Source organism: Tamandua tetradactyla, chromosome X (genome assembly GCF_023851605.1).
Source record: "Tamandua tetradactyla isolate mTamTet1 chromosome X, mTamTet1.pri, whole genome shotgun sequence".
Classification (NCBI taxonomy): Eukaryota; Metazoa; Chordata; class Mammalia; order Pilosa; family Myrmecophagidae; genus Tamandua; species Tamandua tetradactyla.
Window position 1 is genome coordinate 165,431,648 of NC_135353.1, and position 15,046 is coordinate 165,446,693.

General features: G+C 46.8%; 1 protein-coding gene across 4 annotated transcripts in view; it reads right to left on the minus strand.

The window, feature by feature from the left end:
* Positions 1–3,803: 3,803 nt before the first annotated feature.
* The window catches only part of WWC3 (WWC family member 3), a 134,782-nt gene continuing 123,539 nt past the window's right edge, over positions 3,804–15,046 (minus strand). For all 4 annotated transcript variants that reach the window (XM_077145275.1, XM_077145274.1, XM_077145276.1 and 1 more), the window contains 5 exons: positions 12,731–12,892; positions 10,460–10,552; positions 8,488–8,715; positions 7,894–8,021; positions 3,804–6,567 (listed from right to left, as the gene is read on the minus strand). In XM_077145275.1, the coding sequence (XP_077001390.1) occupies positions 6,501–6,567; positions 7,894–8,021; positions 8,488–8,715; positions 10,460–10,552; positions 12,731–12,892 (678 nt within the window). In that variant the 3' untranslated portion in view covers positions 3,804–6,500. The remainder of the gene's footprint in view (positions 6,568–7,893; positions 8,022–8,487; positions 8,716–10,459; positions 10,553–12,730; positions 12,893–15,046) is intronic.

Below are 15,046 nucleotides of genomic sequence, written 5' to 3' on the forward strand. Positions count from 1 at the left end.
GAATGTCATCGGCCTTCTTAAACCAAGGTAACCTTCCCTGGATGTTCTCCCTTTGTGGATAAAATGAGTCCACTGGCTCCCAGGTTCCCACACAGGAATGCTAGGCTGCAGGACAGAGAGGATTACCTCCCCACCTCTCCAAAGCAGCGGTGTGCCGCTTTTCGGCTGCTTGATCTGGCTGTTGTGCAGTGGCGGACCTTAGGGATGGTCATGATTGAGTATACTCACCCAAATTTCTCAGTTGTTGCTTCTCCACTTTTCCTTCCAGGTCTTCCTTATATAATGCAGAGGTCCTTCTCTGGTCACCCAGATTCCAGAACTGCTGTTTTGGTCATTTTCTTTCTGTTCTCTTAATTGTTTTATGGTGGAGGAGTAAGTTCTGCCTATTCTATTCCACCATCTTCTCAGAAGTCCACCCCATGCCGCCCACCCCCACCATGTTTTGTTCTGGTGTACACAGAGCTTCAAACCACCACAGGAGTACTGGCATTTATAATTACCCAAACTGTCACCATTAACAGACATCTTTATTTCTTTACGCCGCTTTGATCCCCAGTCTAGCATCCTTTCCTTTCTGACGAGCTCCTTTTAGCATTGCTTGAGAGCAGGTCTAGCATTAATCTCAGCTTTTGTTTTCCTGGGAATGTCTTAATCTCTCCCTCATTTTTAAAAGAAAGTCTCACTGGATATAAAATTATTGGTCAACATTTGTTTTTTTCTAAGCAATTTAAGTATTTCAACCCCCTGACTCCTTGCCTCCATGGTTTCTGATGAGAAACTAGCACTTGGTCTAATTGGGACTCCCTTGTACAAAACAAGTCATTTTGCTCCTGCAGTTCTCAGAACTCTCTCCTTGTCCTTTGCATTGAACAGTTTGACCACCATGTATCTGGGTGGATTTCTATTCAAGTTTATCCTGTTGAGTGTTCAGTGGGTTTCTTGGATGTGTATATTCAACTCTTTTGCCAAATTTGGGAAGTTTTCTGTCATTATCTCATTGAATATTTCTTCTGCTGGTTTTTCTCCTTCTCCCTCTGGCACTCCCATAATGTGTATATTGCTACACTTGATGGTGTCCCACAGGTCTCTTAGGTTAGTTTAGCATTTTCTAATTCTATTTTCTTTCTGGCCCTCAACCTGACTAATATCAATTGTCTTGTCTTTGAGTTTGCTACTTCTTTCTTCTGCCTGCTCCAATCTGTTGTTGATACCCTCCTTGGAATTTTTAATTTCAGTTATTGTGGTCTTCAACTCCATTAGCTCTGTCTAGTACCATTTCAAATTTTCTCTTTATTGAGATTCTTATATTGTTTATTCATTGTTTTCCTGATATCCTTTAGTACTTTTTCTGCATTTTCCTTCATCTCCTTGAGCATATTGAATATCATATTTTTAAAGTCTTTGTCTGGTATGTCCACAGTATGGTCTTCTTTAATGCTGTTTTCAGGAACTTGTGTTCTCCTTCTTTGGATGGGCCATTCCTGTTTGTCTTGTAATCTTTTGCTGCATACTGTACATTTTAATATTTTAAAATGTTCATTCTGAACTGTTGCTTGAGTTTGTATCTAGCTAATAATATGATAAAGATTTTCTTGAGTGCCAGGAGCTAACAAAACCAATAAAATCAATTGGTTTCGCCATCTTTGCAAATTGGCCTTGTGCTGGCTGCTGTTCTCCTTCAGTTCTAAGCATACCTGACAAGAAAAGTCAGCCCAAGATGAAGTCAAAGTGCAGTGTCCTCCCTGTCTTATTTGGGCTTGTGTCTTGTCCTGTGGACTTGTGCTTGCTGGTGGCCTTAGTAGTGCCCATGTTTACAGGAATTTGAATGTCCCCTCTACTCAGGAAACAGACCCCCTCCCTTGCCCAGGTGCTCGGCTGCAGGTTAAAGTAGGTAAGCCTTTGCCCCGGGCCATGCAACTCAACTGCTTCTTACATGGATGCTTCTGCCTGGAGGGCAAATTCAGGGAGGGGGGACAGGTAAGCTGGAGAGGAGTTTCCCAGGTCAGTCTACCAGCTGATGGGAGGTTAAGGACCCACCAAATAAGTGTTGGCTGGTTTTACACTCCCTGGGGAGGGATGAGAGAGGGGCCAGCAAGAGTGCTGGGAGCATCCCCTAAGGCTGTTTGAAGTTGTTTTTTCTTGATGTGGCAGTCTCTCGGAGATATATATATGTACATATATATATATATTTATTTTTTTTTTGGCATGGGCAGACACTGGGAATCAAACCCAGGTCTCCGGCTTGGCAGGCAAGAACTCTGCCACTGCGTCACCATTACTCACCCTCTTGGATTTATTTTTGAGTGAAAAAGGCAAGGTGACAAAAAGTGTGTGGGTGTGATACATTTATCCAAGAAAGGGGAGAAAATACAAATAAAGATGTGTATGTATTTTTGTACATATATCCCCATGTGTATTATGTACTTGTATACACACTTACACAAACTTCTGTTTCTTCTTATATTAAAAAATGAACAATACAAGGGAGAAAAAAATTTTTTAAAGTAAGGAGAGGGAAGGAATAAAGTGGAGGGGCAAGAATAAAAACTAGACTCCTTCAAATCAACCTTGCTTTGTATAACTGTCTTTGGAATCATGTCAGTATTTTACATCATTCTAAAACAAAATTAAAGACCAACCCATCAAATCCAAAATAACTTGCAGTTCCTCAAATGGGAAAGTGTAGAGTTGCCACATAACCCAGCAATTCCACTCTTAGGTATATACCCAAGACAACTGAAAACATATGTTTATGCAAAAACTTTAATACAAATGTTCATGGCAGCATTATTTGTTAACAGCTAGAAAGCAGAAACAACCCAAGTGTCCATCAATTGATGGAGAGATAAATAAGATACAGTCTATCCATACAGTGGATTATTATTCAGATAATGATACAGGCTACAACGTGGATGAGCCCTGAGACCATTATGTTAGGTGAAAAAAAACCCAGTCATAAAAGACCACGTGTAGGATTTCATTCATATGAAATGTTCAAAATACGCAAAGCATAGAGACAGAAAGCAGATTAGTGGCTGCCATGGGATGGGGGAATGAGGGGAGGTGTTTGTGGGATAACAGCTAAAGGGCATGGAAGTTCTTTTGGGGGTGATGAAAGTAACCTAAAATTTATTACAGCAATGGCTGCACAACTTTGTGAACATACTAAAAAAAAACATTAAATTGTACATTTTATATGGGTGAAATGTATGGTACATGAATTAGGTCTCAAGAAAGCCGTTACCTAAACCAAGAAAAAAAAATCCACTTAGTGGAAATATGAGAGGGAGAAGTGGATGGAGGTGCAGACATAACCAAATTGGCCAGGAGTGACCTAAGCTGAAGCTGGGTGAGGGCCCCACGGGCTTGATTTTACGACAGGCCTACCTCGTTTCATTATGCTTCACAGACCCACGCTTTCTGGGAATTCAAAGTCTGTGGCAACCCCGCTTCCAGCATGCCTGCTGGCGCCATCTTTTCAACAGCCTGTGCTCATTTCATGTCTCTGTGCCACATTTTCATTAAGGTCTGGACATTGGGTTTTTTAGACATAATGCTACTGGCCACTTACTAGACTCCAATGTAGTGTGAACATATGTTATGTGTAACTGGGAAACCAAAACACTCACGTGCCTCGCTTTATTGTGATATTCACTTTACCGTGGCGGTCTGGAATTGAGTAGGTATTATCTCTCAGGTATGCTGTTTCCTATTCTTATACCAAATAACATAAATACTGGTGTATATTTGAAAGTCTCTTTTGTGATTAACAATAATTTTAAAAACCACACATTCCCACTCTGTTCTTAAGGCAGGTTAGTTTAATTTTATAGAAGAAATACTTTCAAACAATACAAACAATGCAAATGACACAATTAGAACAGTGACAAAACAAAGAGATGAATACTGATTATAACTTTACTCCCACAATAGAAGAAGACTTATTTCTGCAGTTATTGACCAAAGCTTGACAATTTTCAGTGATTGGAGGAAGTGAAAACCCAATTCCCTTTTATTCACAGTCCCGTTTTTAAAGAACCTTGACGGCAGAATTTAGATCATTTTCAGACTAGAATTGCTGATAAAACAAGGCAGAGTTAGCTTCATCAGAAAGCGTGGTACACGAACAAATTTAAACATAAGATCAAAAATACCCTTAGACATTAAGACTTCACTTTTCTGATGCGTAAGACATACGGGGGCTGGGCAGGGGTAGTTTTAACTGGTCGGAAGCTGTAAAATCCAGCTACAAGGGAGAAGCAAATTCTGGTGCTTTGTGCCACAGCCTCTCAAGCTGACCGCCTGCCTTAGGCGTGTGGACGGAGAGCAGCCGAGGGGGCCATCCACAGGCAGCACAGAACCCATCAGCTCTGCCTCCTTCACTCGTCTTGACTTCCTTTTCTTATCATGGTCCCATTCAGCTGCAAAAGCAAAACAGGCAGGGCAGAGCAGGGCGAGAGCAAACAGAAAGGGGGCTGACACAAGAGCTCACTGGACTGACATCGAAGTGGGGGCTGCATTTGTTTCTCGAGGGACAAGGGTGAGAATTAAAAACAACAACAACATGAAACAAGTCTCCAGGTGGGGGCAGAGGGGGATGGCCACTCCAATGGATAGCTGCATAAACCAGGGCAGGGGAATTAATCTAAAAGCACTTGCCTGGGGGCTCTCTGTATTGGCACAGTAGATTTCCCCCCTATTGTCACTTAACGTGGATTGGCAGAAAAGTAGAAAGAGCTATGTGCAGCATCTGCTATAAAGAAACACATGGCTGTGTGTCCCAGGAACTCTCCACTCATCAAGTGAGCCATGCACGTGAGCTGGAACGATTAGCCCTCCACAGAACGTGGAGTCCAGTGACAGGCATTTCTTTGTTGGCATTTGAAGCTTCTGCAATTGGATGTGGGGAGAGGCTGCAAGGCTGCCTGCTGCCTGGAAGCTCTGGTGAGGATGGCTGCTGTGTGAATTGGTTTCTACCTCTGTTGTGGGTATGTAGACAAAGAAACTGGCCCAAAAAAATAGATGCCAAAATAAAAAGCAAGACTGGAGTGAAAGATGCTTGGAGCAAGAGGCCAGCTGTGAGACGCATGGAGTGCTCAGTCTTACCACCACTGACAAATGCCATTGTCCGTGACAGGTCGTATGTCAATGAAATGCTTCTACAAAATTCATAAAAAAGGAAGGTGAGTTACACGATGGGGAGGTTAAAGACTGATGAGAAGTGTCAGATCTTGATTCAAAGGGACATTTCCAAAGGAGGGCAAGAGATACAAAGGGATAGAGAGTTAGGTTTCCTTTTACATTTCATGTGATCAGCCTTGTTTTCTCATGCAAGGCCTCTAAAGAAAGGAGAGTGCAGTTCAGAGATAATAAATAGATATTAGGCAAAATATTCATATCATTTGGTATTTTAAAAGAATAATGGTATATTTTTGTTATGTTAAAAATTCTTTTTTTTCTCATGAGTTAGGTGTAAGATTTCTGGAGAAATACTGAGCAGATGCCAGTGTAGGGGGACGTTCTGATCTACATCGAACAGAATACTGGAAATGACTCATCGGCAATTCTCCACAAAACAGCATTTTCAAAGGTTGTCATGTCGATGTTTTAACTGCCACGTGAGCAGTGGCTTCATTGAAAATGCGTGTTCCAAGTTCCCTTTCACTTTCCTTCAGGAAATAACAGTAGAGCGGGGCTGCCCCCCACCTCCCAGGTCTGGGGCCGGGGCTGGGCCGGGGTTGGGGAAGGTGGCCGGGTGGATGCCCCGAACCCAGGAGGTTGAGGCTCCGTCGCGGCTGCTGGCTCCAGGGAGACAACGCAGAAACGAGAAGCTCTTAGCACACAGGACAACAGAGGAGGCTGGGCTCTGCCATGCCTCCCTGGCTTCTGCATTGCAATGACAGCGCTGCAACTATTTTAACATGACGCGCAAAGCGTGAAGGCAGACAATAAACAGGATAAATGCATATCGGAGAAACGGATATGAGTGACAATTGAGCACATGGTGTTTCCATTTCAGGTGTCAGAAACGAAACCGCCCCAACGTCCCCTTCTACTGCATGACACACACTGAAGAACAACATTTTCAGCCTTAAAATACATCTTAAAGTCAGTATTTTCCTTCAAGGAAAATAAAAGTACTATAAATAAATTACAATACAGTGAATTTGCCTGAACTCACTTCGTTTCTGTTTTCCAGCCTTTAAGTCAAATAAAACAGCATAAAAACTGTACACTCTTAACATGATAGTTGATCTTTTATAAAATAACCTATCTCCAGAGATGCCAATTTCACAACAAGGAAAAACCAAGCCCTGTTGCCGTCACTATTATAAAATATATAGGTATAGATATAGGGGGGTGTGTGTGGTTTTTTTTTTTTTACAAAATGTGTATATTATTAGCTTTGCACAAATGTTTTAAGGATAAATTTAGCTAGTCTAAGAATTCCATGAAAATAAAACAGGCAGATAAATACTTCTTGTGTACAACGCAGTACATCAAACATTGTCAGCTGGCAGAGCGGGTATGTTAATCCTTGGTCTTGTGAAAAAGGCCATCTTCTCCCTGGGAGGGGAAAGAACCACAGGTGAGAAGATGATCTAAAGACGCTGCCACACCGGGTGGGGGTCTCACGTCCATGAGACTTTTCCCACTCATAGAACAAATGGGACGGAAAGCCCCACGATACACCTGTCGGCATACAGGGTCTCCAAACCGGGCCTTAAACTGCAAGGCCCCATGAGCAAAGGGATTTGTTTATCTCTGGTGCCCAGTTGGGCACTAAGTCAACGTTTGTTTGGTTAATAAATGAGTAAATAAATGAAAAACTACAAACAAATGACTTCAAAGTCATAAGTGAAGGAAGACAGCCATGGCATTTTAAGCTTACGGGGCCATGAAAATGAAGGGCATACCAAAGTAGGACTAAAGGGCAGGCATGCACTAGGCAGCCATAAAAAGGGATGAAGTACTGATCCATGCCAGGATGTAGATGAGTCTCGAGAAAATTATGCTGAGTGAAAGAAGCCCGATGCAAAAGATCACATCCCATATGATTCCATTTAAATGAAATACCTAGAATAGGTAAATTCACAGAAAAGAAAGCAGATTAGGGTTGCCAGGGGCCTGGGCCTGTGGGGAATGGGGAGTGGCTGCTGAGTGGGCACGAGGCCTCCCCGGGAGGTGAGGAGAATGCTGTGGGACTAGCCAGAAGCAGTGGCCGCACAACATTGCAAGCGCACCAGATGCCAGTGAATCGTTCACTTTAAAATGCTCAGTCTTGTGTTACGTGAATTTCACCTCAATTTAAAAAAAAACAGTCAAGCATAAGAGTAACTGTGCAAATCCCCTTATATAAAAAACAAAAACACAGAAGCCTGATACTGCTGCTAGAGTTCAAGATGGAAGTTATTTTTGTGTGGGAAATGTGGGGCTGCCGCTAACAATTTGATTCTTGTGATGTTCCGTTTGTGACAATCCATCAAACTAGACACATACGATATGCAACCTTTTGTGTCTGTATATTATGGGTCAATCAAAAGTTAATAAAAAAAAAGCAGAGGTGACGGATATAAATGTATGTAAATCACTGCTGTTCACAATAAAGAACACTTGGAAAGAAGCAGCATGTTATAAAATAGAATGGCTGAGTAAATTATAGCTACTAGATGAGATACTATGGTAGAAAAATTGTACCTGGAAAAAAGATCAGAAGAAAACATCAAAATGCTACCAGTAGTGGGGCTACAGGTTACACTTAATAGTGAGTCCTGAATTTTGTGTGATTTGATAAAAAAAAGTCATTTCCTTGCCCCTTGATACTCATGGGGCACAGCAATAAAAGCGCTCAGGGATGGCGAGGCCGGGCGCGGGCCTGCATGCTCCCCCTACCTGAAGGTCTGCACTTGGACGGGCTCCTTGTGGCTCTGCCCGCGCAGCTGGTAGATTTCTCTGGACGCTTTCTTCAGCATCTTCTCAGCTGCCTGTTCTTGATGGTGGTCAAGTTTGGTCTGTCTTGTCTGGAACAGCAACATGTGATTAACGCAAGTGATTTTTTTTTTAGGGAAGAGTGAATGAATGCACTCCCATCTTTGGAGACCAGAAAAGAACTACCCACAGTCAGTGGGGGCACCGAGGGGAGAAAGGCCTCCCCGAGGGCGAAGGAGACCCTAGGGGTCACAGGGGTCTCACCAGCTCTGGCTCCCTCGCCCTTTGGACCCTTCCCCCTCCAACCCCCACCACGGCAGCTCCACCGGCTTAGGTTGTGCGTTGTGCCATCACACACTCCAGCGCCTTCCCCCAGGCCTCCGGGCCCCGGAGGGAGAGAACCAAGCTTCTCGAGAGCAACTCGGATGGAATAAGGGACAAGGTGGTTATCTGAGATGCTCAGTTCAGAACCTGGGCACACCTGGAGAAGGGGGTTTTGACCTTGGGCCCTGAGGCCAGGATGGCACTGGAAACTTGGGACAGCCCACCCCCACTTGCCTGCCTCTCTGCTTCCTTCAGCAGATTTCGGAATCGCTCGTCCCGAAGCACCCAGTGGGGGAGGTCGGTCTGGCCTCGGAGCTGGGCGTCTTCCAACCGCTGCCTCAGTTCCCGGAGGGTGCAGAGCTCCTCATTCAGCTGCCTCTGCCGCGTTCTAGATGCCTGGAGATCCAGCTCCAGGTCGAGGGAGGTGCGGGCCATGAGCTTGGCCAGGGAAGACCTACAGGACTGCAGGAGACGTAGCCGTGAGCACACACGCCTGCCCCAGCCAGGCAGGTGGGTGCGACTGCCACATTACAGCTTCTGACTTTTTAGAAGGTTCTTTCATAACTGACAGAGACAGGAGAAACACAGTTTCTCTCTAAGATATCTCTCTAAGAGATATCTCTCTAAGAACGGTCCAACATTAAAAACTAAAAATTTTGGCAAGGGCAATTTAAATCTGCAGTTCAGTATCAAGGTTAGTAACAGCAAACAGTTTCTTTCAGGGTGACCTACGTGTATGCAAAGCTTGGATGGGCTGGCAGCATCTGAAGTACTATTTGAAAAGGTGTATTAAAGGCCCCAAAATGCCTACTTTCTTTGGTTCTGGAATTTTAGTTTTGACTTGCATGTGAAAGACTCAAATATAGATGTACAAAAATTGTCCAATTAGGGTTTAATATGGGGAAAAAATTAAATGTATAGCAACAGGGAATGGAGGCAATAAATGACAAGGCCAGCACCAAAGGCGGCCACTCAAACACTGCCCCGACATGGGAAGGTCTTAGTGAGCCACTCTATAGGGAGCAGGGGGGCACGCTGCCATCCCCCAAGTGCCTTTTTTTATTTAAAAAATCATACACACACACACACACACACACACACACACATACATACACACACAATACACGTCAGAAACTTTCCTCCTGATATAAGGTGAGCCAATCTGCCAAGTTGCAAAAGTCCTAAGCTGAGAAAGGATTTCTTTATTTAGAGCAGTAGTTCTCATCCTGGGTGGGGATGGCAGTTACTGCCCCAAATCACAAATCCATGAACATCTCAGCATTTTTCATAGACTGAATAATTGTATGTCTTACACATTACACTCCTTAAATGTAATTTAGCAAGTACAAATTCATTTAAAAGCACTGCTGAATGCATGGCAGGTCAACAGTTCTCACCCACAGCCATCCGGCAACGTCTGGAGACATTTTTGGTTGTTACAACTGGGTGGCAGATGCCACTGCCATGAAACAGGCAGGGGCCAGGGACGCTGCTGAATGCCCTACAATGCACAAGATAGTCCCCAACACAAAGAAGCGTGCAGCCCAAGGCGGCAACCTGCGTTGCAGTGGAGAAACCCTTCTGTAGGTGAATTATATCTTTCTAATTCTCAGGGAGCAGCTGCTCCAAGTACAACTACCATGTGGAAATCTGGGATTTTTTTGTGTGTGTGTGTTGAAAAGGATCCTTCCCTGGGAAAGACAGGGAGCCACCAGCTTCTGACAATAAGCAGCACGATTTTATGCATTTGAGTGAGCTGGAAACAAAACCTGGTTTAAAGGAACAAAAACTACAGAACCTATGTGGAAGATATTATATGTTGAAATACTCCAAATTTCATACTATATATAGTCTCTTGTCAAAAACGAAGTTTCTATTATATAGAAATGGCTGGCTGTTTAATAATTCATTATATTAAAAAATGTAAAGGTTATGGGTGGGTCACGGTGGCTCAGCAGGCAGAGTTCTTGCCTGCCATGCTGGAGACCCAGGTTTGATTCCCGGTGCCTGCCCATGGAAAAGAAAAAAAAGTAAAGGTCCCGTTATCTTAAGAAATATCAATACTGGGTAATATTATGATATCACATATGCTCTCACAAATTACACACTAAGTTAACAAGGAAATAAAAATATTACCTTGAATCTCACCTAAAATATTACCCTTAAGGTCCATAAAAACAACTCCCAGGGAAAACCCTGCAGATACCTGCTTATAGCGAAGAGTTTGTCTTTCCAAAGTATTCCGGACAAAGGGGGATTTCCGGGGCAGCGTTGAGCTGTCACTGTCACTACGATAAAGCTGCACCAAAAAGAATGAAATCAGAAAGGCAGTGTCCCAGAAATTCAGTGTTCATTCTCTCTGTGCCCTCTGAATTGAATGATTTCACTTCCCCTCACAGGTACTCAAACACATTTGTAACTTTTGGTGCTTTTACCACATCTTTGGGTTTCAGTTAAAACAAATCCCATACAAGAATTTCAATGAAAACAAAAAACCAAGCAAACCAACCAAAAGCCCAGTTTGGCCTTCCCTCCCGCCCATCCACCCAAGCACAGCACACGGCCAGGCTACCGGTCAGCCAGGCTCCCGCCCCAAGTGCCAGCCACGCTCTGCTGTCCCGCAGGCCTCCCGTGACCGCCAGCCCTGCCCTTGGCGCTTTCCGCTTTTTAGTGGTAATTCTCATTTGCTATATTTCTGGCTTTGGCAAGAGCTGGGGGGAAAAAATGGCTTTTTCCCAAACAGACTAATTCCTCCAAGTTGACCAGGCCAACATCACTCACGGCCGCCCTGCCGGGCAAAGGGAAAGGTCTCCTTTAGAGAGAAAATCACCAACGCCTTCCTTACAGGAGTGAAGACACGATTTCTTTCATTCGGTGGCTTCTCCCACTTTAGGATGGAGGCAGAGCAGTGTTAAAGCCAAAGCCCTCACCTTCCTGTGCCTATTTTCCATGTCAATTGACCCCATGGAAATGCAGCGGTGGAACACCTTAGAGACCCTGTGATTGCAGCAAGCACAAAGGAAAACAAATGCATGCTCGGGGCCCAGGACACCCACAGGGATTGGGACTCTTTCTGTGGGGGAAGGAAAAGATTTTTCTCCCTTACCACCCTATCCTTCTCCATGAGCAGAAGTGAGTCTGCTCCTCGGTACCTCTGCTCAGTACAGGGCGCTGCGCTGGGCTCGGCCTCCACGGGCTGCACCCAAGCTGGCCCTGGCCCCGGCTCCCCAGCCGAGCTAGTCAGGGCAGCCCCCATCTGGGACAAGCAAGTTCCATGCGGGGGACACGGCCGGGGTACCCAGTGCAGGAGGGGTGCAGGCTGGGCCCCCTGCCCCACCTCACTGAGGCTCACTCCCAATGTCCCCTGCAAGGAGCCAAGGCTCAACTGGAGCCGGGGCTGCTCCGGGCCACCAGACAAGCGCATTCACTGCTATAAAACAATCCGGCCGGGTGGCAAAGGGCCGTGCACTCACCCCACAGATACTCACCCCGCAGGTGCTCACCACACAGATGCTCACCCCGCAGGTGTTCACCCCGCAGGCGCTCACCATGAAGACACACCCTGCAGGCACTCACCCCACAGATACTCACCCTGCAGATACTCACTCTGCAGATGCTCACTCCACAGGCGCTCACCCTGCATGCGCTCACCCTGAAGACACACACCCTGCAGGCGCTCACCCTGAAGATACTCACCCTACAGACGCTCACCCTGCAGGCGCTCACCCTGAAGACACTCACCCTGCAGGCGCTCACCCCACAGACGCTCACCCCACAGGCGCTCACCCCACAGGCGCTCACCCCACAGGCGCTCACCCCAGATGCTCACCCTGCACTCACCCCACAGATACTCACCCTGCAGATATTCACTCTGCAGATGCTCACTCCACAGGCGCTCACCCTGCATGCGCTCACCCTGAAGACACTCACCCTGCAGGCGCTCACCCTGAAGATACTCACCCTACAGACGCTCACCCTGCAGGCGCTCACCCTGAAGACACTCACCCTGCAGCCGCTCACCCCACAGACGCTCACCCCACAGACGCTCACCCCACAGGCGCTCACCCCACAGACGCTCACCCCACAGGCGCTCACCCCACAGGCGCTCACCCCACAGGCGCTCACCCCACAGGCGCTCACCCCACAGGCGCTCACCCCAGACGCTCACCCTGCACTCACCCCACAGATACTCACCCTGCAGATATTCACTCTGCAGATGCTCACTCCACAGGCGCTCACCCTGCATGCGCTCACCCTGAAGACACTCACCCTGCAGGCGCTCACCCTGAAGATACTCACCCTACAGACGCTCACCCTGCAGGCGCTCACCCTGAAGACACTCACCCTGCAGCCGCTCACCCCACAGACGCTCACCCCACAGACGCTCACCCCACAGGCGCTCACCCCACAGACGCTCACCCCACAGGCGCTCACCCCACAGGCGCTCACCCCAGACGCTCACCCTGCAGACACTCACCCTGCAGACGTACTGGCTCCGAGCCCCCGGCGAGAAGGTCTGCGAGCGCACAATGCTGCTCCCCACGCAGGGCGCCCCGCGGGGCCGGCGGCCGCGCCTCTCCTTCGCGAGACTTGCAATCTCTTCCGGGAAGAGGTCTTCTGTGTTGGTCTCTTTATCCACCTGGATTTGGGGTCACTGATTACCATTACTTTTTCTATAACATAAGCCATCGATTGGCCAGCACCCGTCGGACAGCTCACAGGGCTCTTACACTCGACGTGTCCAAAACAGAATTTCTGCTATTTCACCCACATCTCCTCCTCTCACGGGGATCTCCAGCTCCTATTTGTCCACGCCAAATATCTCAGAGGCACCCTGGAGCTCGCACATTCCCTCCCACCCTGGGTGTGGTCCAAGAACAGATCCTGGGGACTCTACATTAATAATTCAGTAGGCAGCGACCACTTGTCACCAACCCGTCATCCGAGGCACCATCACCTCCTGCCCAGGTTGGCGCAACAGCCTCCTCGCTGCTCACTCTGGGCCCACCTTACTTCCTCTTCAATCTGCTCTTGCCACAGCACCCGGGCAGCTCTTGATAACAGTGAAGTCACATCCTGTCATCGCTGGGCTGAAAACCGTCCACCAGCTTCCCATCTCTCTCCAAGGAAAAGCCAGAGCCCCGTGCCCCCAACGCGCCATGGCCCATGCACTCCCTCCGTCCCCAGCTCCCATTCATCCCCTCGAGCCACACTGACCTCCTGTGCCCCTCTGCCTGGCACACGGCCCCTCTCTGTTCCCTCTCCCTGCAGGCTCTTCCCAGGCTCCCTGCCTCCTCCCTAAAGGTCCTCACACAAAACGTGCCTCCTCAGGGAAGGCTCCCAAGACTATCCTTCCTAGAAATGCAAAGGCTGACCGCTGACCTCCTTCTCCACCGGCCCTATGACTATCTAAGACGCTCGCCTATCTTACTGACAGCCTGTCTACTGTCAGCCTCACCCCTACAGGCAGGGTTCACTGGTTTTGCTGGTCACTGCATGTATCGTGCCTAGCACATACACACATTTACACAGCCAGAGTGTGCAGAGTGGGGAGGATTACCAACCAGTGATCAGGCTAGGTGACGCAGTGCACAGGGGTTGTGCTAGTCTGAAAGTGTTGTGTACCCCAGAAAAACTATGTCCTTCAATCCTGATTCAGTACTGTAGGGTGCCTTTTGATTAGACGACTTCCATGGAGATGTGACATGCCCAATTGTGGGTGTGGCCTTTTGAATAGATGGAGTTGTGACTCCACTCATTCAAGGTGAGTCTTTATTAGTTTACTGGAGTCCTTTAAAAGGGGAAACATTTTGGAGTTGCTTCAGAGCTGGCAAAGACAGATCATTTGGAGATGGCGAAAGAAAACTTCCTCAGGAAACTGTTTGAAACCAGAAGCCAAAGGACCAGCAGATGCCAGCCACCTGCCTTCCCAGCTGACAGAGGTGTCTGGATGCTATCAGCCTTTCTTGAGTCAAGGTACCTTTCTCTGGATGCCTTAGTTTGGATATTTCTATAGCCTTAGAACTGTAAACTTCTAACTTAATAAATTCTCTTTATAAGAATCAACCAATTTCTGGTATCTTGCATTCCAGCAGCACTTAACAAACCAAAAGACAGGTGTTCCTTGGATTCTTGCAATTTTTCCACAGGCTTGTAATTTTTACAAATTCAAAGTTGGGGACCAATTTAAAATATAAAGTTGAGGGCAGGAGAAACACTAAACTAGCTTCCCATGGCCACTCAGCTCTAATTGGGCTGAGGTTCTGCAAGGTCTTAGAAAGCAGAGCAAGGGTGGTTCCTGGAAGCCTAGCCCCAAATAGTCTCTCCTGACGTGATGTCCTCCAACCCAGTCTGGGAAGCTGCTGAGGACACAAACGTGACTGACCTCAGCAGTCGTGGTTCAGGGTGAGGGGTGGGCAGGGGGCATGACAAGATGTTCTCCTGAGATGAACAGTTTGAGAAACAAAGTTGCAATAGAGCACTGAGACTGTGTCCACCCACCTCACTGGATCCATAGATGTTTGTCACCACAAATGTGGGAGCCCACCTCACCAAAGATAAAGTAACAAACACAACTAAAACTATGGTGAGGTGAACAGAAGGGCAAAAGAACACTTTGCTGTTATAAACATCACAAAGTGAAAAAATTAACTGTGCACATCCAAAACCCTTGGGACCCATGAAACACCGTGACCTTTATTTGTCCCCAAGATTGGAATGACTCATCGTAAGCTGGTATACGAAGGGAGGAAAAAGCTACCTTTTCCAGTCTCTTTCCTTTTAATTTAATTTT